At 42.9% G+C, this 27389-nt stretch overlaps 1 protein-coding gene across 2 annotated transcripts in view; it reads right to left on the reverse strand.

Annotated features, from left to right (window-relative positions):
* Nucleotides 1–25656, reverse strand: part of TTC21B (tetratricopeptide repeat domain 21B) — an 86032-nt gene extending 60376 nt beyond the window's left edge. For both annotated transcript variants that reach the window (XR_002908449.1, XM_024206181.1), the window contains exons 1-9: nucleotides 25584–25656; nucleotides 25064–25193; nucleotides 21171–21281; nucleotides 18329–18495; nucleotides 12757–12879; nucleotides 8260–8417; nucleotides 6150–6234; nucleotides 1554–1652; nucleotides 52–244 (exon numbers count right to left, since the gene is read on the reverse strand). Coding sequence is in view for 1 of the 2 variants with exons in the window: in XM_024206181.1 (XP_024061949.1) it covers nucleotides 52–244; nucleotides 1554–1652; nucleotides 6150–6234; nucleotides 8260–8417; nucleotides 12757–12879; nucleotides 18329–18495; nucleotides 21171–21281; nucleotides 25064–25193; nucleotides 25584–25604 (1087 nt within the window). In the remaining variant the exon portion in view is untranslated. The remainder of the gene's footprint in view (nucleotides 1–51; nucleotides 245–1553; nucleotides 1653–6149; nucleotides 6235–8259; nucleotides 8418–12756; nucleotides 12880–18328; nucleotides 18496–21170; nucleotides 21282–25063; nucleotides 25194–25583) is intronic.
* Nucleotides 25657–27389: the final 1733 nt, after the last annotated feature.

Here is a 27389-nt window from a genome sequence, read left to right on the forward strand (position 1 = left end):
TCTGTGTCCTTTAAATAAATGGTAAGTAATAGAAAAAGTCTCATGCCATACCAGTTAGTGCAGAAACACTTGTCTCATCAAGCACCATAGCAGTCTTGTACCATTTTAAAGCCTCCTTCACCTTCCCTTGTAAAATCATCTGGTAGCCAAGTTCTGTAGCAATTTCAGAATCATGGGATGCCATGTCAAATGCTCTTTCAACTAAGATCTGTGTCTGTTGAAGGATGAGTTGGTTCCGGCCACACTAAAAAGTTAAGAAGAGTTTTACATCTGAAAGCTTTCAATCTTAATCAGTTTCACCACATTTTGAAAAAAACACTCAAAGTTACAATGAATCTTTAAAAGAAGTTGCACATTAGATTTTAAATAGCAGCACTGAGTCCTCACTTATCTCAAGGATGGAGGAGCAAAATGCCATATCTTCTGTAATCACTTATTTCTCATGTATTCCTGTGCATGGGAGTTAGTTTTAGGAGATTAAAACTGAGCACCCAGTTTTCAAAACTATTGGATAATATGCTGCTATTATACCAACCAATGATTGAAAGTAAAACACTACTATCATCTTGTTGTTTCTTTTGGCTACAGATGGGCGAGAGAACTCTCAAAGATCAATCTGGTCTCAAGTTTATACCGTCACCCACTCCTGTAGCATCTCAGTGCCTCAGATGTCTAATAAAGACTAACTTACCCTGCACTGATTTTTCTAATATTTGTGCTTCTATGTAAGCAATGCTGTCAGCAGGTGCTGGGACACATTATTTATTAGAGAGAAATGAGGTGTTTAAGGAGTTATAACCTCTGTCAGTAAAATTTGTTTCCTTATTACAATTAAATGGAATAGATGCTCCCTACAAAGGCTTTGGTCAACAGCAAGTAATTTACAAATAACCTGTGAAATGTACAATTATTTGAGTAATCTTATGAAAACAAGCTCATACTTTACCTAGAGGCATTTGTTTCTCACTTTGGTAGAATACTGAGACTAGGTAATTTGGTAGACTAGGTATTTTTTCTGGCTGCATCATATTAACTGTCATCCACTTATAGAGAACTTTATAAATAAAAAAATATTCTCCAATAGCAAATGGGAAGCTCCTCCTGGGGTTTGCTGTGACCCAAGCTATCTATGAAGAATTTATGCTTTCATTTTAAAAATTACATATTTAGCCCTTACTGTTATAAACATACCCTTTCAAATGTAATTCACTTGAATGCTGTCCTCCTAAGTCTGCAGACAACTCCAATGGCATTGCCATGGCTCATGACTTTACCAAACAAAAGCAGAAGCAAGAGTATGAAATTAACAAGACTGTTCAGCTTCATTGCTATTTAGAACTCATGTGAGCAGCAGAAAAACTGACTGGCTAGTAGGTATCTCTTTTCTCAGCCCACACATTGAATTTTCAAATATAGAGACCAAGTTAAACAATCAACCCACTTTCTCTCTCTCCAAGTCAAGTTTTTAATCGACACAAAACCCCTACTACCAAAAACGGGATGTATAGCTATTTGCATTTTGTTTAAGAAAAAAAAAAAAAAAGTACACTCACTGTTCTGCTGAAAGCTAATGCCATTTTACAAAATAGTTGAGGATTATGTGGTTCCAACTTGTCCAATGCATTAATTAGGTCTTTCAGCTTGGCTGTAGCCTAGGAGAATGGAACACCATGATCAATATAGAAGGAACACAACACCTCAAGGAACATCACAAACTCCAGTAGCATGACATCCTGTGAGCCTTATCCTAAGATATAAAAGTATCTTAATAATTCAGCCCAAGAAAATATATGTTTTCAAGTGTTGGAAATAACTTTTATATAGAAGTTGGAAAAACAATACTCTGAAACTGCTGTAGCATCAAAGGGACTGCGAAGCAAATTTAGTCCTACACCTAAGAGGCAGATTATTTCAAGAACCAGTAAATAAAATCAGCTTGGAAGCAGACGAGAGATCAACAGTTTCTTGGAAATGTTTTTCGAGCATAAAAAAAAAAAAAAAAAAAGGTAAGTTTTTAAAATACTCCTCCAGAAATCACACAGAGCTTTTTATCTACAAGGCAATTTTACCTTGAGAACAAAAGATTTAGGGAGGAATAGTTAAACATGATCTATACTGAAAGATTTGGAATAATACATGGTTCTCAAACTATAAAGCAGAAGGATAAAGGAAAATAATTTTCAAAAGCAACTAAGTGACTGACACCCTCTACCCATGTTCACCACTTTTATAAAGTTATGATATATTTTGAGTTTTCAAATACCTCAAAAAGCATATTTTGTACAATCTGCTGAATATTGTTGTCCTGATAACACGTATGTAATAACACTGTGTTTAAAATTATGAGGTTTTGCTACATGTTACTCAAATATATTATGGTTCTGGGGAATGTCCACAGACTAGCTCCTCAGAGACAACCAAGGACTGAACACAGGTCTTAGAAAACTATTAAATGCTTAAGTGGCCATCCTCCAACAAGGGAGGTGTTGTAAACAAGAAATTTACAATTCCTCTAAAAGGACACTTTGGAGCTTATGAACGCAATGAAACTGCATGTCACTGACTCAGCAAGGGTTTTTTCGGCACAAAGGACTGGACTATAAGAGGAGGGAGAAACTGTCTCGTTACCCCTCTCCTCCTCCCATCTCTCTAATCATGACATCAACAACTCTCAAAAAACTGAAGTAAGTGGGGGAACGGTCTCAGGCTGGAAGGAGACGCAGCCTGTGAAACATATTGCAGCTTATGGTGAGACAGACCTTTTGGCTTTTAAACCTATTAGCCTTGGTAAAGTAAGAATTTGCTTGCATTATCTTTTTATTTCTTTTGGAAGGCACTGGAAATCTGGAAGGCTGCTAAAGCCTGAAATGCTTCCTGGAGGCCAGGGGCATGTAAAGGCTCAGGAAGCGAAGCATGGCCCTTGAGCCTTTGAGGCGTGAAGCTTGGAGTCCATCTGTTCGGAGAATAGGGAGGTACCCTTGAAGGGGAGGTCCTGGATGGACTGCTGCACTTCATTAGAGAGGCCCAATGATTGGAGCCACAAACAGTGCCTCACGGTGACCTCTGATGCCATTGTTCTGGCTGTTGAGTCAGCCACATCCGAAGCTGTCTGAAGGGAGGTCCTGACCACCATCTTGCCTTCCTTCAAGTCTGAAGCCCCTGCTAGGATGACCAGACAGCAAATGTGAAAAATCGGGAGGGGTGGGGGGGTAATAGGAGCCTATATAAGAAAAAGACCCAAAAATCAGGACCGTCCCTATAAAAATCAGGACATCTGGTCACCCTAGCCCCTGCAGATCTGGAATTTCTCTTTAACATGAGTTTCTCCAAGGCACTTTAGACAGCTAGAGTGCAGGTCACTCACTGGCGTGGGCTTGCCACACAAGGTGCCTTGACCACAAGGACCACTATGTACACTAATAACTATATACACTAACTCCCAAACTATACAATAGACTACAAAGTCCAAACCACTGGGAAAGAAGCCTTGCAAGAGCAAGAGGGATCGTTCCAAACAACGATCACATGTGATGAGAATGAACTGAGAGGATGTAGCACTGGCAGCGTCCCTTATATCAGCCCATACATGCACAACTGCAGGGGGTGCTAGAGTCAGTCCTACGGATACAGCTAAGGGAAAAATCTCCAGCAACTGTGCACACAGCGCACACACTGAGGGCACGTCTTCACTACCCGCCGGATCGGCGGGTAGCAATCGGTCTATGGGGGATCGACTTATCGCGTCTAGTGAAGACACGATAAAATCGATCCCTGATCGCTCTGCCGTCGACTCCGGAAATCCACCGCAGCAAGAGGCGGCAGCGGAGTCGACGGCGGCGCGGCAGCGGTCGACTTGCCGCCGTCCTCACAGCCAGGTAAGTCGACCTAAAATACGCCACTTCAGCTACGCTATTCACGTAGCTGAAGTTGCGTATCTTAGGTCGACCCCCCGCTGTAGTGTAGATCTAGCCTGAGTATGGAATGGACATGAGCAAGAACTTGAAGAAGAACTAAGGGGACACAGGTATCCAGATTGTACCTTGAGGAATGTCACAATGACTTAGAACAGACATAGGCAAACTATGGCCCGTGGGCCACATCCGGCCCACGGGACCGTCCTGCCTGGCATCTGAGTTCCTGGCTGGGGAGCTAAGTCCCCGGCCCCTCCCCTGCTGTCCCTCCTTCCCCACAGCCACGCCGCCACGCGGGCTGCGCTATGGCCCGCCACTCCTGCTGGGCAGCGTGGGGAGCGCAGCTGGCTCTGGCGGGTGTCGCGGCTGCAAGCTCCTGCTGCTGCTAAGGGGGCAGGAGTCCTGGGGGGCAGTCAGGGAGGAGCGGGTGGTTGGATGGGGCAGAGGTTCTAGGGGGGCGGTCAGGGGATGGGGAACAGGGTGGGTTGGGAGTGGGAGCCCCGGGGGCCCTGTCAGGGGGCGGGGATGTGGATAGGGGTCAGGAGGCCAGTCAAGGGATTGGGGGGGGTAGATAAGGGGGTGGGATCCTGGGGGCAGTTAGGGGCAGGGGGTCCCGGGAGGGGTGCTCAGGGGACGAGGAGCAGAGGGCAGTTGGATAGGGGGTGGGAGTCCCGGGGGGGCTGTCACGGGGTGGGGGTGTGGATAGGAGTCAGGGAGGAGGGGGTTTGGATAGGGGGCGGGGGTCCCGGGAGCGGGCGGTCAGGGGACAAGGAGCAGGGGGGGTTGGAGGTTCTGAGGGGGGCAGTCAGGGGGTGGGAAGTGGGAGGGGGCGGATAGGGGGCAGGGAGGCACAGCCTTCCCTACCCAGCGCTCCATACAGTTGCGCAACCCCAATGTGGCCCTCGGGCCAAAGAGTTTGCCCATCCCTAACTTAGAAGCTCAAGTCCCATTTTCAAAGTGACTTGGGCTCTTAAGTCTCACTTAGTTGCTTTTGAAGTTTTGTCCCAAAATCTTAAAATTTACACTTTAAAACTTTAAACAAATTTTCACTGAGCTTCTGAAAATCTCTCGTGGCTGTATTGATATACTACAGTTACACACTTCCACAAGGTCTGTGACTGTGCACCAGTGAAAGACCATTGAGAGAAGATCTTTCACATAAAATAAAGATGGTTAGGAATTAATGTGACACAACCACTCTAGTTATTAAGAGATGTGCCAATATCCACAGACTTATGAACCAATTCATGCTGCTTTTATTTAGATCACTCTTGCAAAATTCTACTTCCACAGGATATCTTTCTCCTTTTAGAAATGTAGTCAAAAATAAAATCCCGTTCCTTATTGTCCAAGGAAGTTATGTATATATAAAAGGAAAAAAGGCAAAGGGAAAAACAGCTAACCCAACCAAGCGCTGCAGGACTAATCTCAGAAACCCCAGTTGTGGGAGTTTGGCTTAGCAAATGAGGCAGGTGGGGTTTTCCCAATCAGAAGGTCTTTTTTAATCATGTGATCTTTTATAAAATTATACATCATAGCATATTAAAATGCACCATTAAGTCTGCACCATTTAAAATGTGCAATTATTTATTTTGAATTGTGCTAGTAGCATGAAAATATTTTTCTGTAAAAAATGAGAAATGTATGAAATATATGAACACTTTCCATTTAGGTCATTAAACCTTTTTGCATTTAATATAGTTAGACTTACAAGCATTTTTGTATCATAATTTAATTTATTCAGATTTGTCCTAACTGTATGAAAGCATATTTTCTTCTAAAAATGTGAACAGGCATAATGTATATAAAATATTTAATTCTTATAAGAAATAGAATTTTAAAAAGTTTCTTCAAAGTAGCTGAACAGTGCTATAAATGCACACATATCCAAACTAAGGGACCCCAGAAAGGAAGGAAAAAGGTAGCAGGGACTTTTAGTGCCACACAACTAGCTCATTAGACAAAAAGGGGACAGGAAGAAGACGGACATGTGGTCTAAGACAGGTTTCTAACTGGCAGAGTATTGCAGTGTGCAACAAGGCCATCTATCAAAAAAATACATGATGATGAAAGGTACAGAATTACTTGCAAGATCTCATCACTTTTCATTTTCCATTAATAAAATGCTTAAACTGCTCAAAATACTTACTGTACTCTATAAAATAACCTCAATCACTGAATGCTTTAACGATTCAAATAGTTTGATGCTTAAAAAAAAAGTGCTCCACAAAGACTCACCTCAGGTATATTACCCTCCCTACACAAAAAATGTAGAGCCTCCATCCTTATGGCTTCCAAGTTAAGAGTATCTTTCTGCAACAGCCTGAGGAAAAATCAAGATTAAGTTTGCTTTATGATCTGCTATTTCCTATAAGGGAGAAATGTTAACTCCAATTTCGACAAAATTTCTATTGTGTAAAGACCAGCTTTTAAACAATTTAACAGAAAAGATTTTTTTTTTTTTATTTCAATAGAAACAGCTCATTTGATACTAAAACACTCTTCTGGAGTTTTAAGAATCAAACCTAAAGGGGAACAGGACTTTAATTTGTAAGCCTGAACAATTAAAGTTAACAAGTTAACAAAGTGCATACAATGTGAAGTGAGACCATTAACACTGGAACTATGTTATAAACAACAAATATATTAATATACATTTTAATCTCAATACTGTCCCTTTTATTTGCTGATTTAGGAAGAATTTTAGGATAAGATTATTTTCTTACTTAGATGACAACTTTAGTTTAGAATTCTGTTAGAACCATAAATCAGAGGGTTTAAAAAAACAAACAGGTATTTTTTAATGATTTTCAAGTAGTTTTTGCTATACAACTACAGGTAATAGACACTTCATGTGCAATAGGGCCATATCATCCAGTTTCTGATAATACATCATCACAGCCAGGAGCCAGTATATTATTAATGCCACAGGAAAAAAGATTCCCACCTGCCGATCTTATAAAGTGTTCTAAAGTTTTATTGGCTGAGATCTGAACAAACTGTCTTTGCACGCTATTTAAGTATGGCTTATCAACACCAGTGCTTCGCAGACTTAGAAGCTCAGAGGACTGAATTAAAGGTCTTTTCCTTTGGGGGCTCCTGAGAGGTGCAGTATCTACTGTAATAAAAAAAATAAAAATATATTTACTCGATATATATCTATATCGAGTCCCTGTGGATCTCCCAGAGGCAATCAACTTCAAATTATCCTACAAAACCAGAATACCCATACTTTTGGCCAAGACTTTTAAAACCAGGAGCCTAAAGTTAAGCTTCTAACTTCACAATGGGAATAGCTGAGTGAAAAATCAGGAAGGTGCCTACATATGGATTTAGGAACCTAGCTACAGGGTCCTGGGAATGTGTTTTGTAATCTTGGCGTTAGTACTCATTAAAGATTAGTGACTGAAATGAATTTGGGGTTCCTAAGCCAAGCCAGTTTTGAGATGTAATGTTACAAAAAAAGCCATTAGAAAACATTTCAAAAATGAAAATTATGAAACTTCTCTCCCTAACAATCTTGTCAGAACCACCTCAACTCTCCCCACTAAAATTTTTTTTAGGCAAGAAAGCACCAATGACACAGTGAAGTTGTAAAAGGGGAGTTTTCGCTTTTTCGTTTGTTTGTTTTAAACTTAGAGGGGGATCACAATCATAACTAGGATTACAAAGTTAAATATGGAGTTGTGATCACATTTCCATAATGAAAGTTTACAGACTTCATACCTACCGCAAAAAGGTGAAGACGCTTAGTTAATATAGCATTCTGGCATTTCCCACATAACAAGATGTGGGACTTTTAAATTTACAGAAATTTTCAAAGTTTGGACAGCATGCACATACCATAACTGTGTAACATGATTTGGGTTAACTTACTTAGTCTTATCTCACATTATATCACTGGCAGCAGACTGAGGCACAAATGTTTTAAAATATTTAAACACAAGAGTACAAGTACATAAAAAATTGTTACAAGGAGGAGGGAGAAAAATTCTTCTTAACTTCTGAGGATAGGACAAGAAGCAATGGGCTTAAATTGTAGCAAGGGAGGTTTAGGTTGGACATTAGGAAAAACTTCTTGTCAGGGTGGTTAAGCACTGGAATAAATTGCCTAGGGAGGTTGTGGAATCTCCATCACTGGAGATTTTTAAGAGCAGGTTAGACAAACACCTGTCAGGGATAGTCTAGATAATACTTAGTCCTGCCAAGAGTGCAGGAGACTGGACTAGATGACCTCTCGAGGTCCCTTCCAGTCCAATGATTCTAAGAGCAAACCCAAGTAGCGCATTTCCCAATGTTCTTAACAACTGAAACAAAGCAACACCACACACATATACGTATACTGAACCTTTGTGCTGTTTCAACTGCTTGCTCCCAGTCCTGCAAGGCTAGTTGTAGTTTCATTTTCTTTATGAAACCAGGAAGGAAGTCTGGGAAGTTTGCTATTATCTGGTTCACAGTTTCTAAAGCTCCTGAATAATTCTGGCGCACCTCAAAATATTGTGCCTAATGAGAGTAAAAAAGAAGTCCTATCAACGCTGTACTCTTGCAAAAGTGTCAAGATTCATAAGTATTTTCATACAGACACTGGTAAAAAAAAAAAAACCACCAACACATTTAATAGAGGGAAATTCTTCCCTTTACTAATATTTTTACTCCAGTCTTAAGCATGACAGAAAGTGTAAACAGAAAGCAGACAAGTGAAAAACTGCAGCTTTTGTAAGCACCTTTATAAAGGTTACTGCAGCGCTGCAGTTATAAGTTACTGATCAGGACACACAGGAGAATGAAGACAGACATGAATGGATTTAAAGGATACAAACCACTATGAGGCATTCACTGGGTCTGATGCAATATTAAATGTTCTCTTACCACATGACTAAGGAATATGGATTGGTTCCTTAGTCAGCTGCCCTGCTAGCAACAGAAATGGCTGCTGAATGTCCAGAAATGCTTAAAGACAAAGTGTGTGGGAGTTCACCTGAAGACAATCAGCTCGTGTGTCATAAGTGTTGTGAGGATTAGTGTTTGCAAAGCACTTTGAAGAGAAGTACTACACAAACACTGAGTTTTATATTTTTAAATAGGGTAAGAGTGGTATCTATCTTATTATCTTGATTTTTTTTTTCTCTCTGTTGGAGACTGTCATCTGCAGAAGGACTGGCTTTCCAGCTACTGCTTTAAGTTATGACCCAACATGAACTATACTGGTGTCTGAAGTCAGAATAGGGTAAGTCTCAACCTACTCCCTGCACGCATACCTTTAACATTACCTTATATGCACAATATTGTGCATAGTTTTATGACATTTAATGTTTTTATTTATTTGTAGATTACCATTAAGCAATCTTGCTTCAAATTCTCTACCATGAGTTCTTTTGCAAAAAGGAAACAATCTTCAAAAGTAATAGATTCTTGATAAAGGCCAGATGACTATTTGTACATTGTCGGGGGGGGGAAGTGGCCAAGACAAAAATTATACTACCGGTTACCTAAACAAAACAAAATGAACGACCGAAGTACAATGCAGATTGTAATTTCTTGTATTAAAGCAACATGAATATTGTTTTTATGCATGTGACCATGCATTTCATAATGGTTAGGGGATACTGTTTATCCCTCAATTATCTGTGAAAAGATATATCAGGCTCTCATATTTTAGTATGTTTATTTTCATGTATTGATGATGTAATATCTGTTTAGATCAACTGACATCTTACGATCTACATAAATGTAAGATCTGTATTCATACAAGTATTATTTGTGTGTGTTAAGGATGTTTATATGCATCAAAATTTAAGTTATTTCACAAACATTTTTAGATTTTTTTTCCCCTTTGGTTACTTGGTTCAGTTTAGTGCACATGAAAATCAAGGATTAAAACTTGAAGTTAGACATACAGCAGTATGGTCAGGTGTTGTGCAAACTTGCCAATGCACAATAATCTTGGACCACTTTTCAGCAAAGTTTTCAAGGGGCACTGTCAACTTTAGGGTTTTAGACACTGACTATTTTAAAAAGAAATCTAGTTTTTGATAGAGCACTCTTTTAATAGTATATTCGGAATATTTTTAAAAATTCCTTCATTAAAAAAGTTGGATTTTTTTCTGCTTTTATAAGGGCTTTTTCAACAAGGCAGAAACTAATGGACAACACACTGTTAGATTGTTGTGCCCAATTGCCACCCCATTGAAGCCAAACTGGCGAGAAGGAAAGACTGAAACTGATTGTATACAAAGTGCTGTCATATAGAGGAAGCAGACTAATTGAAAAACATTTCAATTATGGGATTTTCCTACCAACAGTTCAATTATAGTAACCTTGGAATTACTTGCAACTATAATTGGTACAAAAATTTTTAGACAAACAAGTTGTATCTTTTTAATTGTGCTGAACTTTGCCAAGTTGCAAGGTGATTGTTGATGTGTACAAATATCTACAACTAGAATGTACTCCTGGGGGAATTGTGTGCCACTACGTACATACAGAATTCATGTTCCCTGGAGATTCCTTTGCTTCCCCACAGAAAATTGACTTCTGCCCCCCTGCACCCAGACACACCCCCATACCCAGAACCCTCCCACAGAGCCCCATTCCCCCCACACCTGGAACCCTCCCAACACCCCCCTGTGCATCCAGATCCCACCCGCACCCAGACTCCCTCATCGAGTTACCTGCACCCAGATGGTTCTGTGTGGAACATTCTCACCCCACATCTGGATCTCCCCCGCACTAAACCCTCCACTCTTGGATCCTGCTGGGCTGAGCCTGCTTGCCTCACATTTGGATTGGGGGCCAGGGCTGGGCATGCATGTGAGACTCTGTCCCTCTCGCTTGCTATCTTGGTGCATCTGGCAAAGAGGGGCAGGGCCCCTGGGTGTTTCTGGGGCAGGCCCGACCCTTGCACTGAGTCCGGGTAAGGTGCAGCCTCACCACAGAGTCCGAGAACCAGGGGTTGGGGTGGGAGGGAGAGTGCACAGTTTGCAGGGTGATCTCCCACCTCTGTGCAGCAATGGCCTGTGCTCCCTACTGCCATGCTAGAGCCTCTACATTTATTTACTGACAAATAAAATTTGCAGAATTTTAAAACATTGTGCACCGATTTTTTATTTTTTTGGTGCAGAATTCCCTTAGGAGTGCAGAATGATGCCAAATTTGCTTTTACTTTTTTAAGTGATTTCCTCAGAGTGCAAAAGTTAGTTCACTAAATAAATGCAATAGCCTAAGACACTTTTTGTGTGCTTGTATTAAAATACGTGGTCTCAGTATACATTCACAGTGATCATATTTAGACCACAGCGTACATTTTAGGATGGTGCCTAGTGGGCAGAAAAGCATATTGCCCAATAGCAAGTTTTAATTTGGGAGTAAGAAGATTATATTCTAAACACGCCCAAGTACTTAAAATACACATAAATGTGCATGAGTGGATACTAATTCACTAACTGAAGTTTAGTCGTCAGTGTAGTTAAACTAAAGTTTGTAGGCTTCAAATCGACAGTTTACCAGAGAAAAAATAAAAGGGAAATCAAAAGGACAAGAACTATAGTACAGGAATGTTAAGATTATGAAACAAATCCACATAAAGAAATCCATAATTAAGAATCCAATACATACAGTAGCTGATGCAATAACTCATCATGACCCAATTGTGCCCCCTTGTGCCCATCTATAGCCAGAGCAGATATTTCTATGAATCTCTGATACCCTTAAAAGAACTGTAGGTAGTTTAGTTGCAATGTCTGTCCTGTGGGGGGCCCCTGGCAAAGCTCAATTCCAGAGCCCTTACCTGGGACAGGGAAGGTGGAGGCAGTGGGGGGGCTGGGACAAGCCCAGGGAAGCAGGGGGTGACTCCCCCAAAGCCTGTCCCTTTCCCCCCCCTCTGTGCCCACCTCCTGCTCCCAGCTGGGGTCTTCACTGTCTAGGCAGCCCCACTATCCACCTTTGGCAAGTCCTGGGCTCCTGGCAGCTCCAGCCCTTGCACTCCCTGGCTGCCAAGTGGCCCCTTTTCCCTCCCCTCCGTCTCCCCTCCAGCTGCAGAGCATTCTCCAAGCTGTCAAGGGACTCACAGTTGGGTCAACATGGGAACACTACAGGACTGGACAGGAGAGCCTAAGTGACAAAACTGCCAGGGGGCAGAGCTGGAGCGAACTAGCAAAGCTGTACAATTCTGCTCCTTTGCTACAATCCTGCTAGCAAAGCTATACAAAGCTGCTCCATCCTGCTCCTCCCCGGGGAGGAGCAGCTGATGCTGGGTAGGCAAAATGGAAGGCCCTCGCAGGCCAGACCTGGCTTGCCCCCCCACTGTCTTGGGGGCCCCTTATGACTGCATGGTTTGCAGGTGCCTAACAATGCCAATGACGTAGCTTTGTTGGATGACATTTCTAGGTGGGGTTATAGTTTGATAAATATATATATTAAGTGGGCTGTCTATGGTAAGAGCTACAGAAATGTTAGCCACCCATTATAAGAAACACTATTAACTTGAAGTTTATTTTCACATCTTCTTTTAATTATGTTAAATATGCCCTATATGAACATTGTTCTTATATTACATAATCTTAGAAAAGTATACGAGGTATTTTTGTTATAACATAAAACAGCTGACACATTATCACCCCAGATCATGGAACGGCACAGACGAGTTATTTGAACAAAAGACCAAAGCAGCAACTCCTGATTTCTAATCCCAATGACTCCCTCTGTAATCCTGGGCAAATCACTTAGCAGCTCTTTCTAGTATCCTTGTAATAGTTACCAACTTCACTGAGGTGCTATGGATAAAGTGTTCAGAAAATATTTTGAAATACACTGTGGAAGTGTTAAAATAATAAAATGAACTCACCTTACCCAGCAGGGCAAAAGGGTCATTCCCATCCTGCATTCCTTCATCAAAGTATTTCACAGCTTTTTTAATATAAGCTTCTTTTCCACAGGTGAGATCAAGCCAAGCTTTCAAAATCAATCCCTTAAAGCAAAATTCAGTTTGAGTTTAAGGAAAGAAGTGAAGTAAATTGTAACATGGTATTTCATATGAACAAACAGGGATAAACAAACAGTACTCTATAACCTCTCTCTTAGTCCATTTGAATGCTCTAGTGGATTTATAACAGAAAGACAATGGTTAGCACAGGTAACAACTGGGAGTCAAGAAATGAAGATTCTATTTCCTCCCACTGTTAATGGCTTTCTATGTAATCTTGTATTCTTGTCTCAATTTCCCAATCTGAAAAAATGGGTATAGCACTATTTGCCCACCATTATAAAGCACTTTGAGATCTTCTGAGGAAAGATACAAGTTCAGATATGGAGAGACAGCAGCTTCTCTGTAGTTATGATGGCAACCAACTTCCATTACACATCACGATCTACACAACCCTAGGGCATGGCTACACTTGCAGATGTAGAGCACTGTGAGTTAAACCAGCCCTCGGAGACCGCAGAGGAAAAGCGCTGCAATGTGTTCACTGGCATGGCCACATTTGCAGCAGCACTGGGAGCAGTGCATTATGGGCAGCTATCCCACAGAGCACATTCTGGTGCTGTGGCTTGTGGGAAGGGGGCGGAGGGGGCAGGGCATTCTGGGTCCTGTCCCAACGCCCGTGATGCATCGCTTCACATCCCAGCAATCCCTGTGCTTCCGTCCACTTTTGGTGCCAGCTTTTAAATGTTTTTTGTACTGTGCGCTCTGTCTTCCCTTTCGGTCTGCGGGAATGGATCCCGAACTCCTGAGGAATATGCTGATGCATCTCGCCAGCACGTCACGAATTGCAGTCGAGTTACTCCTTAAGCTACAAACTGACAGTGAGTAGTCCGACGATGTCGACTCGCATAACGCATAAGATACGAGATTGCTTGTGGCATTCACGGACATGCTCACCACCGTGGAATGCCGCTTTTGGGCTCGGGAAACAAGCACTGAGTGGTGGGATCACATCGTCATGCAAGTTTGGGATGACGAGCAGTGGCTGCAGAACTTTCAGATGAGAAAAGCCACTTTCATGGGACTGTGTGCTGAGCTCGCCCCCATCCTGTGGCACAAGGACACGAGATTGAGAGCTGCCCTGCCGGTGGAGAAGCGGGTGGCTATTACAATCTGGAAGCTGGCAACTCCAGACAGCTACCGATTGGTCGCTAACCAGTTTGGAGTGGGAAAGTCGACCATTGGAATCGTGTTGATGCAAGTTTGCAGGGTCATTAAATCGCATCCTGCTCAGAAGAACCGTGACTCTGGATAACGTGCATAACATTGTGACTGGCTTTGCCCAAATGGATTTCCCTAACTGCAGAGGTGCGACAGATGGGACGCATATTCCAATTCTGGCACCAGCCAACCTAGCCTCCGAGTACATAAATCAGAAGGGGTATTTCTCTATGGTTCTCCGGGCACTTGTGGATCAACATGTGCGTTTCGTTGACATTAACACTGGCTGGTCCGGAAAGGTGCATGACGCACACATCTTTCAGAACACAGGCCTGTTCAGGAAGCTGCAAGCCGGGACTTTCTTCCCAGACCAGAAGATCACCGTAGGGGAAGTCGAAATGCCCACTGTGATCCTTGGAGACCCCGCTTATCCTTTAATGTCGTGGCTCATGAAACCCTACACAGGGAGCCTTGACAGCAGCAAGGAGCGGTTCAACAACAGGCTGAGTTGGTGCAGAATGACTGTGGAGTGTGCTTTTGGCCATTTAAAAGGGCCGCTGGCGCTGTCTGAATGGGAAGCTGGACCTGGCCAATGACAACATCGCCACGGTTATATCCGCATGCTGTACCCTCCATAACATTTGTGAAGGGAAGGGTGAAATATTCACTCAAGCATGGACCTCGGAAGTTCAACACCTGGAGGCTGAATTTGAACAGCCAGAGAGCAAGGCTATTAGAGGGGCCCAGCGCGGGGCTGCAAGGATTAGGGATGCCTTGAGGGAGCAATTTGAGGCTGAAAGCCACCAGTAATGTTTGGTGCCCTGCACGGGAGTGAAGTGAAGTGGTTCCAGTGTTAGTAGGAATCTGTGTTTGCTACATATGATGCCCTGACTTGTAGTGCCTGTTGCTTTCCTGAGCTACGGTATCTTTTACTTAATGCAATAATAAAGAATGTTTTCAAAGCCAAAACATTCATTTATTGAAAATAAAATTAATTTATTGAAAAGAAACAACTGCTCGGGAAACAAAGGGCATGACACATCTGTGCTGTTTGGGACAAGGGAAGGGGGCGGGGTTGGGAACAGGGCAATCACAGATTTGCGTATATCCTGTTATCATACTCAGCCTTCCTGTCTGGAGTGCCATGCAATGAGTGCTGCACTTCAGGCTGGCTAAAATGCATGGGGATGGAGGTTGAGTGCAGTGGGTAAGGGTCATAGTTTGCAGGGCTGGGTGGTGAAGCTACAGGTGTTGAAGGCAGCTGGGGGCGATAAGAACCCGGATGTTGTAGCAAGTGGGTTGGCAGTGACATGAGGGCACAAGGGAAAGACTTTTGGGACGGGGGGGGGGGGACTGCGGGCACGGAAGTGCTCTGCCTGCATTGCTACGAGCGCCTGTATCAAGTCCGCTTGGCGCTCCATGCTTAGCAGCCACTCCGTGCTTTGGTGCCGGCGATCCGCATTCTGCTGGTAGACCCTCCTTTCATTCTCCTGCCACTCCTGAACTTTTTGATTTTCATTAAGGGATTGCTGGATGACTTCATGCAGCATGTCCTCTTTGCTTCTACGCGGCCGCTTCCTGATTCTTTGGAGACTTTCAGTCGGTGATAACAAGGACGGCTGGAATATCAAGGCTGCATCTGTAAAGCCAAAATGCAAGACTTAACAGAGGCAGCATTATTCACACGAGTCAGAGCAATGATTCGGCCGTACTTTAAGACAAGCACCGTGTACACAATAGCAGAAATTGCCCGTCCCAAAGCAAGCGCTCGTAACCCACAGGAGCCCCAAAATGGTGAGTAAGCACAGGGGCAAGGGAGACTGATTATTTCACGGCCGTACTGTCCTCTGGGGTTCTGTGCCTTGGGGAGAGCCAACAGCTGAAGGGGGCACCTGTACTGAACACTGTCCCCACATTTTCCACAGGATGAGTTTGTCCTGGAAGATATCTCGCTGCTGAGGGTGACCTGGGAAGCAAGGGAGGGTCTTCTACTACAATGCAGCTTCCACTCTGGCCCATATGCAGCTTTCCTGTGTGCAGCAATGGTCCCCCCACCCGTCACGGCACAGTGGCGCAGACATGTAAGCCTTACTGGGAGAAGAAGCACAGTAGCTCTGCCAAGGAACCCACACAAGCGGATTGCCCAGCTTCTGCATGAGACCTTTGAAGAGATCACTAAGGCCAATTACCATGACGTGAGAGAGCACATCAACGCCCTATTCCAAATCTAGGCATGCATGCAGCCCTAACCTTCCTTGCCCCAAGAGCCCGCACCAAACATATTTTCCTTCCCAAAATAAAAGTCGCTTACCAGGCACCTCCTCTGGTGTTTGTCCTTCCCCAAGCACTGTCCGCTGCGACTGGCTACATTCCTCCTGGCTTGAAAACAGCTCCTGGCTGCATGCATCTAGGGATGCGGGGCTGTCTCCCTCCTCCTCACCACCCTCGCTCCCGCTTTCCTCCACCTCCTCCTCCTCCTGCCTTGTTGAACTGGGCTCTGAAGTGTCCATGGTGGTCTTCGGAGTGGAGGTGGGGTTGCCCCCCAAGTATTGCGTCCAGCTCTTTGTAGAAACGGCAGGTCGCGGGGGCAGCACCAGAGCGGCGGTTTGCCTTGCGCGCATTGCGATACGCATTCCGCAGCTCCTTCACTTTAACCCTGCACTGCAGAGCGTCCCGCTCATAGCCCCTTTCCATCATGTCCCTTGAGATCTGCCCGAAGGTATCGTAATTCCTACGGCTGGAGCGCAGCTGGGACTGGACAGCTTCCTCCCCCCCAACACTGATGAGGTCCAGCACCTCGCCATTGCTCCACACTGGGGATCGCCTGGTGTGTGGAGTCATGGTCACCTGGAAAGATTTGCTGAGAGCACTCCACGCCTTGCTGAGCAAACAGAAAGGGGATTTTCAAAATTCCCAGAGAATTTAAAGGGCGGGTCTGACGGTTGGTCACCTGAGGGCAGGGCAGTAGAGTTCAAAGTGATGACCAGAGTGGCTAGAACAGGCATTGTGGGACACTTCTGGAGGCCAATCAGAGCGCATTAATAGACCAGGGCATCCACACTGGCGCCGCGGCGCTCCAGCCGGGGCACAATGAGCATTATGCTTCTCAGGTGGATTACCAGGAGTGCTCCAGATGCGGAGTCCGAGCGTTTTACGTGCCTTGCCAGTGTGGACGCGTCATGAGTTAGGGCGTCCGGGGTGCTTTAATGCGCTCTAACTTGCAAGTGTATCCATGCCCTTAAAATGCATGGTTAGAGATCTCAATCTTACACGCTCACATAACAAAGCACATTTTTATCAAGTTGAAGAAATATTTCACCACAACAGAACAATTTTAATTGTTTTGTAAAACTGTTCCCACTATTATATTAAAACAAACACAACCCCTTATAAGTGCACATTAATGATATATTGAATGGACTTATATTTGAGGCTATGTACAAAAGCGATATAGTGTACTTTTTTTTTTTTTAAACTAACACTGCAACTTCTGTTTTTAAAGAGATCTGATTAAAAACAAGGAAAATTCACTGAGAGTTAAGCAGAAGACACTGTCACAAGGGATGTGTCACAAAGTTCCAGATGAAGGACTCTAAGATCAGCCAGCCTGAAAATTGTTAGCAAATCCAAGTGATGTTCCTTTGTATGTTACTATAAAATAATTCTATATTATATTTAGGACCAATAGTTTTCAGTATTAGCAATATACATAGTAAGTCTTGAAAGCCCAGTTGCTCTAGAGGCTTTGAGCTTGCTCCTCTTTTTTTAAATAAATATATCACCCTCTCTAGTTAGAGACATACTACACTCCATACCATAGCTCAAATTCTTACTAGGAATTATATTTAGCTATCAAAATACATAAATTGAAAAATGTTCTCAGTTTGAATAAATATTTTCTGGAAAGTACCAACATTAATGGAAGGCAGGTGGCATTTTCCAGTAAACATTTAAACCAACAACCAGAAGCCTCAGTTATACACGGCCATTTAGATTTATTTTGCCTGAAGATAAATGTATTTACTTAATTAAATATTTCTGTTGGCCACAGCAGACCTTGCTTTTCAGTTACTGGATCAAAGAGATTTAACAGCTTACTATTCACAAATTGTGAGTAGTACCAGACACCCAAAAATGCTTTTGCAACATTAATTGAAATATTATAGTATACAACAGTTACATTAAAGGATGACTCAATGTAGAAGAGGGCTAGGACATCTAGTTTTATAAACAGACAGCTATACTTATATTTCATATATAAAAGACTAGTTACCTCTTTATTACCATTAGAAACTTTGATCATTCTATCAATATATTCACGGGCTTTGTCCTGACGACCAAGATGCCACAAAAACAACCCTGCAAAGTACAAGGCCTGCTGTCCTGCAGTCTTACGTTGTTCCTTCATTTTAGCATCCAGTTCCAAAATAGCGTCTCGATCTGAAAATAGCCAGTAACAGTGGGAATTCTTTTTTAAAATTTTGATCATATTGTACAATGACCTTGGTAAGATAAGAGCAGATGTCGCATAAATGTGGCATCCCAAGGCACATTGCCAAACACTCTGGTATTCCCCCACTAGCTGGAGCTCTAAACATGTTTTCCAGAGATAAATACAAAAGACTAGGGTAGAGGTGCTGCATTAGCAAGGCATTAGGGGCAATGCTCTGGTGAGAAGCATTTCTGCAAACTTACTTGCTGAGCTTTCTGCAAAGGAAATGGAACCCCCCAAACAAGAGCAACCTTGCCTGGGCCCAGGATACTTAAAAAACCACCTAAAGCTCTGGAACAAAGACCGCACTCAACAACTTCTCTCCTCTAGCACAGTAAAAGAGTAAACTCATCTATGCAGGAGATAAAACTTTCTTTGGGGACGGTCTGAGACTGTGGAATGAACTCCCCCAGGAACCAACGATGATCACAAACCTCACCACTTTCCAGTGCAAGGTGCATATTTTTGACCTTACCTTCTCCAGTATAAACACACTGCAATAGATATACTTAATAAAAATACTATACCAAAACAAGACACATCACTACATATGCTTCTCCTTTTGAGAAGATGATGAGAGAACAAAACATGTGACAGGTGTGTAGATACATTGCTTAATGCACCACTGGAATGAGCTCAGACACTATGGTGATGAGTGTTGTATAAAAACCCATATAAAATAAAAAGCTTGGCAGGTGACATGGCGAATGAATTTTTCAAGACCTGATTTTGAGTACCATATCACAACTTCTGTTGTTGTTGTTATTAGTCTTCCTAGCACTTACTCTCTCCAAAACCCTGCAGACTTCCTCCTATATTTTCAAAGTCACCACTGCTTTTAACTTTCAAGTTTTTTATTTAATGCGCACTTCTGCTCTAAAAAATAACTTAAAAAATGACACTAACTCAAATACATTTCCTATGTGTATTCAGGGACATACGGATTACTTTAGTAACAAAGATAAGCCTTTATTATTTTTTAATTTTGTTGGCTGTATCTGATCTGCAATGCTTGAGAGCGAGCCAGCTACATCAACAGAATTGCACCAACATAATTACCTACATTTTAACTACAATGCCAAATTCTGCCCTCAGTTACACATATGCAAACAAGGGCAGAATACTTAATACAAAAGAAGATGGACAGACAGAAATTCAGTGTAACTTTCAGATCCCAGGTGGAGTTTACAGGACTGTCTGTTGGATAGGCCATGTTTCACATGTAAGCTAAGGAAATTTTTATTTGGAAATCACAAATATGGAAGTCCACACAATACTATTTTTAAATTTACTTTTCACAGTGAAATGGCCCTTCAAAGATGACCATGAAGCACTGGCCCTTACCAAAATTGGCTTTCCACCTGTACCTGAAGGACTCTAACTATTATAACTTCTGGAGATGAAGGGAGGGAACTCTTGCAACCAGGATTGGGAGTTCTGAACCCATTCCAGTCCCCTAGTTAGAAGTTACATAGATTTTTGCAGTGTTTTCTCTTTTTAATTTACAAAAAGTATAAAAATAATATTTTTTTTTATAATTTTTTGTGTGGTAATACTTTAATGATTGTTGTTACCTATTCTGTATAATATGATCAATGCTTAAGCTATTACTGGAAAGACAATAATTAAAACATTTGTTTGAGTTTGGGATAATCTTCGCAAAACTTCAATATTCTAAACAATTTTACACTGGAAACCATAGAAGTGAATCAACAGTATGTATGCACTTTGTGGTATATATTAAATACTGTGTTCCAACACCCTGGAGTTTGCTTTGGTGAATAACATGAGGGAAGAGATCATTTGCTCATTGTCAAAGTGAAAGTCAGCAACTCTATGCTTCAGCAATGCATGAAAGACACCATATACTCTTGGAAAATGAAAAGCATAGCAGGATTGTTTTCATGTAGCATAAACTCCAGAAATAAGTTTTTTATAAGGTGGGAGAACTTGGATAGGAGTATTAAGTAGTAAGGAATTTTCAGTCCCATTACTTCAATGGCACTCTATCCTTCATACTTTATGTACACAAATACTCATTGGTCAGGTCATCTCAATTCACAGTCCAATGGATAGGGCAGGGACAAGGAAGTGTTCCTAAATGTTTCTAAATGGAATTGAAGTTGGCAGTAGAAAAACTATAAGGTAAGTGAGGCTACACAGGGAAATAAGAAATGCATATCCTCTGAAAAGGAAAATTTTTCTGACTGGCCTTTTGGATGCAGAAGAATTAGAGGCTGGTGACAGTAAAGAAGATCAGGAGATCAAAAAAAGACAGAGGCCTGAGGCAGCCAGGAGAGTGGAGGCCTTCATCAGATGGCCATTGCTTAAGAGGAAAAGATATTTTTAATATGTCAAGAAACACAGCTCTGTAACTTTTCAATATTTTGTCTGCAAATACACCCCTATTTGTTATATAATGGAGATTTTGGTATATAGTTTTGTCAAACTTCATCTAGTTATAGTATTAAATTTACAGTTATGTGTAGGGCTAAAGCATGCCTTTTGGTTTAATTGAGATTCAACTATATTTCGCAGGTTAGATTGCCAGCAGTTTTATTAACTGCAAATATTATAAGACTATGTAAAACACAGAAAGACAACAATTTTTCAATTAAGATACCTGGATTAGAGCTCTTTTTATGGGCGCAGATCAGTGCCATCATTGTACAAAGGGACACCTCCTGTTTGTTTTTAATAGACTCAAATTCCCGGATAGCCTCCTGAACATGACCTAAAGAATACAAGAAGAGATAAAAGGGACACAATTATTTAAAACAAAACAAAAAACAAAACAAACAACATGCTTCCCTGAAAGTGTTTTACCTGCCACTGTTATGATTAGCATTTCATATATTAACACTGTCCAGTATATTCACTATTAGGGCTGTCAAGCGATTAAAAAATATTAAATCGCACTGTTAAACAACAGAATACAATTTAAATATTTTTGGATGTTTACTACATTTTCAGATATATTGATTTTAATTACAACACAGAATACAAAGCATACAGTGCTCAGGATAGATAAAAATCAATTATTTTTTTAAAAATTAAAAGCTTTTTGAGGAAGATACATTATACCTCAAAGATATCCCATCATTGAATAGGGATTACAAATTCTAATTATATTGTATGAGACAATATATTCATATAATGTTTGAGAAAAGTTTTATAAATGAGTTCCAATAGTTCATGGATTAGGGACCCAGTTTTATGGGGTTTCAGGGGCTTCTGTATAGATTATTTAGGTTAATCTTTCTATCTACCTAATGGGGCTCAGTCTGGAAGATACCATCAGAGATGCTTAGTTTTGCAGTTCTCAAACTGTGGATTTGTGTCTCCAGAGATAACATGCTTGTTAACAGCAAAAATGTTTTTAAATAAATAAAATATAGAGGTGAAAAATAGTTAAATAAAACAATTTAAATGTCTGTCTGGTGATGTTCTCCTCCTAATACAGCATAGCAAGAAAATCCTCCAAATATTAATGATTAACCTGTTGAATTGGAGATAGATATTTATGAAGTCATTGGGAGGTGAACTGCTTCAATTACCTTTGGTAAACAAAATAACCAAACAATCATTCATTTCCTGATATAGCTGTAAAACTAATCTGAAAAGTTTTCAAAATAAATCACTTTAAAAATGTATAGTGTGTACCTTCTAAAAATGAAACCTACATCTCTGAGTTGTGAAGAATATGTATTAAGGTTATAACAACCAACAAGAATGCACTTATATTAAATTGAGTCTTCCTGACTAGTGATTTAAATCAAATCCCCCCTGACAGTGCTCACTTTATATTTATTTTTATTACAAATATTTGCACTGTAAATAAACAAAAGAAATAGTATTTTTCAATTCACCTAAAACAAGTACTGTAGTGCAATCTCTTTGGCATGAAAGTTGAACTTACAAATGTAGAATTATGTATAAAAAAACCCCTGCATTCAAAGATCAAATAATGTAAAACTTTAAGGCCTACAAGTCCACTCAGTCCTACTTCTTGTTCAGCCAATCGCTCAGACAAACAAGTATGTTTACATTTGCAGAATGCTGCCTGCTTCTTGTTTACAATGTCATCTGAAAGTGAGAACAGGTGTTTGCATGGCACTGTTGTAGCCGGCGTTGCAAGATATTTACATGCCAGATGCGCTAAAGGTTCATATGTCCCTTCAATGTTCCTCTTAGCGATTGGCTGAACAAGAAATAGGACTGAGTGGACTTGTCCACTCTAAAGTTTTACATTGTTTTGGTTTTGACTGCAGTTATGTAACAAAAAAACCTACATTTGTACGTTGCACTTTCATGATAAATAGATTGCTCTACAGTACTTGTATGAGGTGAATTTAGGAATACTATTTCTTTTGTCATTTTTAAATGCAAATATTTGTAATAAAAATAATATAAAGGGAGCACTGTACACTTTGTATTCTGTGTTGTCTTTCTACATTTTCAAATATATCTTTCAATTACATCCAAAAATATTTAATACATTTCAATTGGTATTCTATTGTTTAAAAGCAGGATAAATTTTTTAATCATGATTAATTTTTCTGAGTTAATCAGCGCACATTAAATGAGTTAACTGCAATTAATCGACAGCCCTATTATTGATATAATTATCTGAAAAATAATTGAAGAAATTGTTTTTTCAATTTGTTTATTCTGCGTACAGCTAACCTCTCTATTCACAATCATTTTCACTTGTTTGTGTAAGGGCTTGTCTACACTTAAAATGCTGCAGCGATACAGCTGCTCTTCTGTAGTGCTTCAGCGAAGACACACCTATGTGACAGGAGGGGTTCTTCCTTTAGCATAGGTACTCCACCTCCCCAAGAGGCAGTAGCTAGGTTGACAGGAGAATTCTCTAAACTGTCTACATTGGAGGTTAGGTTGGTTTAACTGCATCACTCAGGGTTGTGGATTTTTCACACCCCCAACCGATGTAGTTATACTGACTAACATCCTAGTGTACTCCAGGCATACATCTGCCATACAGTAACAGGAGAAAGAAAAGCATATTAATACTGAGAGAACCTGGAAGTGGTCTTGTCTTATTTCTACCAGTCACCAAAGGTGAAAACCACCCCCTATTTCAGGGGAAGGCAAACTACGGCCCACGGGCTGGATCCGGCCAGTCAGGGCTTTCAATCCAGCCCGCGGGATTGCCAGCCCCGTGGCGCAGCGGGGCTAAGGCAAGCTCCCTGCCTGCCCTGGCCCCGCGCCGCTCTCGGAAGCAGCCAGCACCACATCCCTGCATCCCCCGGGGGGGGGGGGGGGGCGGCGGGGGAGGGACACAGTGGGAGGCAGAGGGCTCCTTGTGCTGCCCTTGCCTGCAGGCACTGCCCCCACCCCCAAGCTCCCATTGGCCAGGAACGGGGAACCGCGGCCAATGGGAGCTTTGGGATTGGTACCCACGGGCGAGGGCAGCGCACAGCAGAGCCGCCTGTCCCACCCCACCCCCAGGAGCCACTGCCGGACAAGCTGGCCACTTCCGGGAGCGGCGCGGGGTCAGGGCAGGCAGGGAGCCTGCCTTAGCCCTGCTGCCACCCTGGAGCCGCTCGAGGTAAGCAGTGCTGGGCCGGAGTCCGTATCCCAAATCCCTCCTGCACTCCAACCCCCTGCCCTGAGCCCCCTGACGCACCCCTCCTGCACCCCAACCCCCTACCCTGAGCCCCCTCCCACACTCTGCACCCCAACCGCTTGCCCAGAGCCCCTTCCTGCACACCACACCCCGTTCCCACACTCCCTCCTGCCCCAGCCCTACATTCGTGGTCTTGCATACAATTTCTCCACTCAGATGTGGCCCTCAGGCCAAAAAGTTGGCCCACCCCTGCTTTATTCATTTTATATTGTGCTTTTTACTGCACTTTGGGCACTGGCTCCCCCTTCCAGGCATTTTCTATATCTGCAACAGGAGGAGGAACAAACTTTTTTTTTTTAAATAGGAAAATGTTATTGTAAAAAGACAGACTGGCCTGAGTTCAGGGACAGGTGGAGTGCTTCCAACTGTTTTTTTTTTTTTTAAGTTCCATTTTCCAAAACCTACTTAATAAGTAGATCTAGTAATAGTAAATCTAAACAAAGCCCCATAATACAGAACTCAAAGTACATAATCATTCCAAGTGATCACAATTTGGACTGATTAGCTAAATAAAGAAAACAAGCTCCAACAAGAAAGCTTTAAAACAAGTTACGTCTGTGTACCTGTTTCACCTCCCACCCTTCGTTGGTCTTATCTATTTAGCTCATGCACTCTTGGGAGCAATGACTATCTGTTACATTCGCAGCACACGGGAACCCTGATTTCAACCGGGGCCTCCAGGCGCTTCTAAAATTTAAGTCATTAATAATAACTCTTAAAAAAAAAGATTTAAAATATTGTTGTAAAACCGCAGGAACTGGTGGCGGGTCTCAGGGGAAGGATTAGTGAAGTGGCCTGGATTTGAAGCTGATGGTTTCCCATTCAACTTTTAACAAAGATCCAGCTACAAGCACGCAGTCAGTCACCTTCCATCATCATGCCATAGGCGCGGTAGAACAGGAACACGGGGTCGTTGCCAAACTTCTTGAGCGCCTCATTAGCAGCCCCCTGGACGTGCCGGAAGTACCCCTCCTGGCAATAGTAGCTGATCAGCGCCTGAAAGGGAAGCGTTACTGTGACACCCCAGGGACCGGTCCGGCACTGAGCGGAGCGCGACCACCGCCTTCAGCGACTGCCCGCGGCCTCCCTGCGCCCCGGCAGGCTCCCACCTGCCCCTGCCCCCGCCCCCGCCTACACCAAACGCTGCAGCCGCAACCGTGCCGCTCCATATCGCCTTTGCGCCTCCCCGGCGGCGCACAGCCGAGCCCCCTCCCGCCGAGCAGCGCTTACTCCCCCCAGCCCACCCTCCGAGGAAGGCCCCGGCCCGGGCGCCGGGAGCAGGGCCGCTGGCCGCGGAGGGAGAGAGGCGGCCGTCTCGGGCGAGCAGGGGAGACTGAAGCGGCCGAGCGCGCAAGAGGCGGCGGTACCAAGGCCACCATTACTGACCCGCTGCGTCAAGGACTCCATGGCCACCGGCCACAACTCGCAGCTACCACCGCGGTAACCTAAGCGACGCGGAACAGCGTTTGGGGCATGGGGCGGGAGCACATTTCCATTGGTTGTTTCGCAACGAGGAGGGGCGGAGCCATGGGGAAAAAGCCGCCTCCATTGGATAGTTGAAGAGGGGCGGAGTCAGGAAAATGCCGTGCGTTGATTGGAGAGTTGCGCTGGGACGAGGGCCGGAGCTGGAGAAAGGTGGGTGTTTGTCCCGGGGAGGGGGACAAACCGGGGATCGGCTGGCGGGGTCTGTGAGACTCCCGAAGGGGAGTGAGGGTGACAGTTACAATGGGATCCAGAGGGGGACACTGGGCAGGCAGGGAAAGCCCCAGGCAGCGCCCAGGGATCCGGTGGACAGATGGAACTGTCCGGGAGGCAAGTGCGCGACATTGAGTCCCGGGGTCCTGGTGCCAAGGCTGGGCAGTGGGAAGAGAATCAAGTAGGGGTTGGTGAACAAGGGGCAGGAGCCAGGCATGTTGATTTGTCCTGTTGGGTGTTCAGAGCGGGAGGGGGGGGCGTAGGGCGATAGCGGGTCCCTGTTTGTCAATGAGCTGGAGGGCGGAAGTTGATTTCCAGCTGCAGGGTATTACAGAAAAAAGAACAGGAGTACTTGTGGCACCTTAGAGACTAACAAATTTATTTGAGCATAATTTATTTGTTAGTCTCTAAGGTGCCACAAGTACTCCTGTTCTTCTTGCGGATACAGACTAACGCGGCTGCTACTCTGAAAGGTATTACATTACAGAATGATCAGAGTTTCTTAAGCAGGACAGATTCATTTATACCAAGTAGTGCTAAAATATCAAATACCAGCCCCTAGGTGGTTTTGCTTCAGAGGATTGACTATCTAATTAGAAGTGTAGCCTTAGGTTAACCATTTGAAGTAAAACAGGTGAATTAGGTAGGTCTTTCTGGAATAAAGACTCTTGAAAAAGGACTGTTTCAGCAAAACAAAACAAAAATCTGCACTACCACTTTTCTGCAGCTGGTAACCTCTGATTTTTCCATTCCGCTATCAGATAAATCAATGGACTTCTGAGTCAATTTAGAGAAAATGTGAAATTTTTAGAGACCAACAAACTCAAACTGTTTCTAATATTCCTGTTTAAGTGGCATATTCTGCACTAGCTTTGGCTCAAGTAGTCAGTTTGGCTCAACTGGGATCAGCTCTGGTGCCCCCATATTTATGCAATTAGGAAGCAGACATTTTTAGCGAAAGGTCCTTTTCTCTTAAACTTTCTCCATCTCATCGGTCTGACAAATCCTGAACTTAATGACCTTCAGTTCACACTGCAATGACTGTGTATTTACACAGGTTTTTGTCTGAGGAGCTGCTCAGACCAAGGCTTTGGGGATTTGTGTTAGGTTTTCTGAGGTCTTGTTAGTTGACACTGCCAGTTTAGTTACTAGTTAATTTAAGTGGTTTTGCATAAATATACCTAGAGGTTATGACAGGTACATCTTCCAAAGCTGGCAGAAGTGAACTGCCCTTCTGGCTGATTTGGTTTGATTTTGGAGGGGCATGTCAGATATCCAGAATTGTTGCCAGTCTCCTTTGTAAACTGAAATATGCTCAGGTCTCCTGCCCCAAATATTGTGAGACTACTAGTATGTGAGTCCCAGGATGAAGTTAGGATTGAACAAGTGCTGGATTGGAGACTGCTCCATTGCATTGTGATGTTGGTGGGTGATCTCATAAAGTTCCTCAGTGCTGTATTACGAGGCACTGAGCGTGATAATGTTAAGTGTCTAAAA

Source organism: Terrapene carolina, unplaced genomic scaffold (assembly GCF_002925995.2).
Source record: "Terrapene carolina triunguis isolate 2854851 unplaced genomic scaffold, T_m_triunguis-2.0 Scaffold62, whole genome shotgun sequence".
NCBI lineage: Eukaryota > Metazoa > Chordata > Testudines > Emydidae > Terrapene > Terrapene triunguis.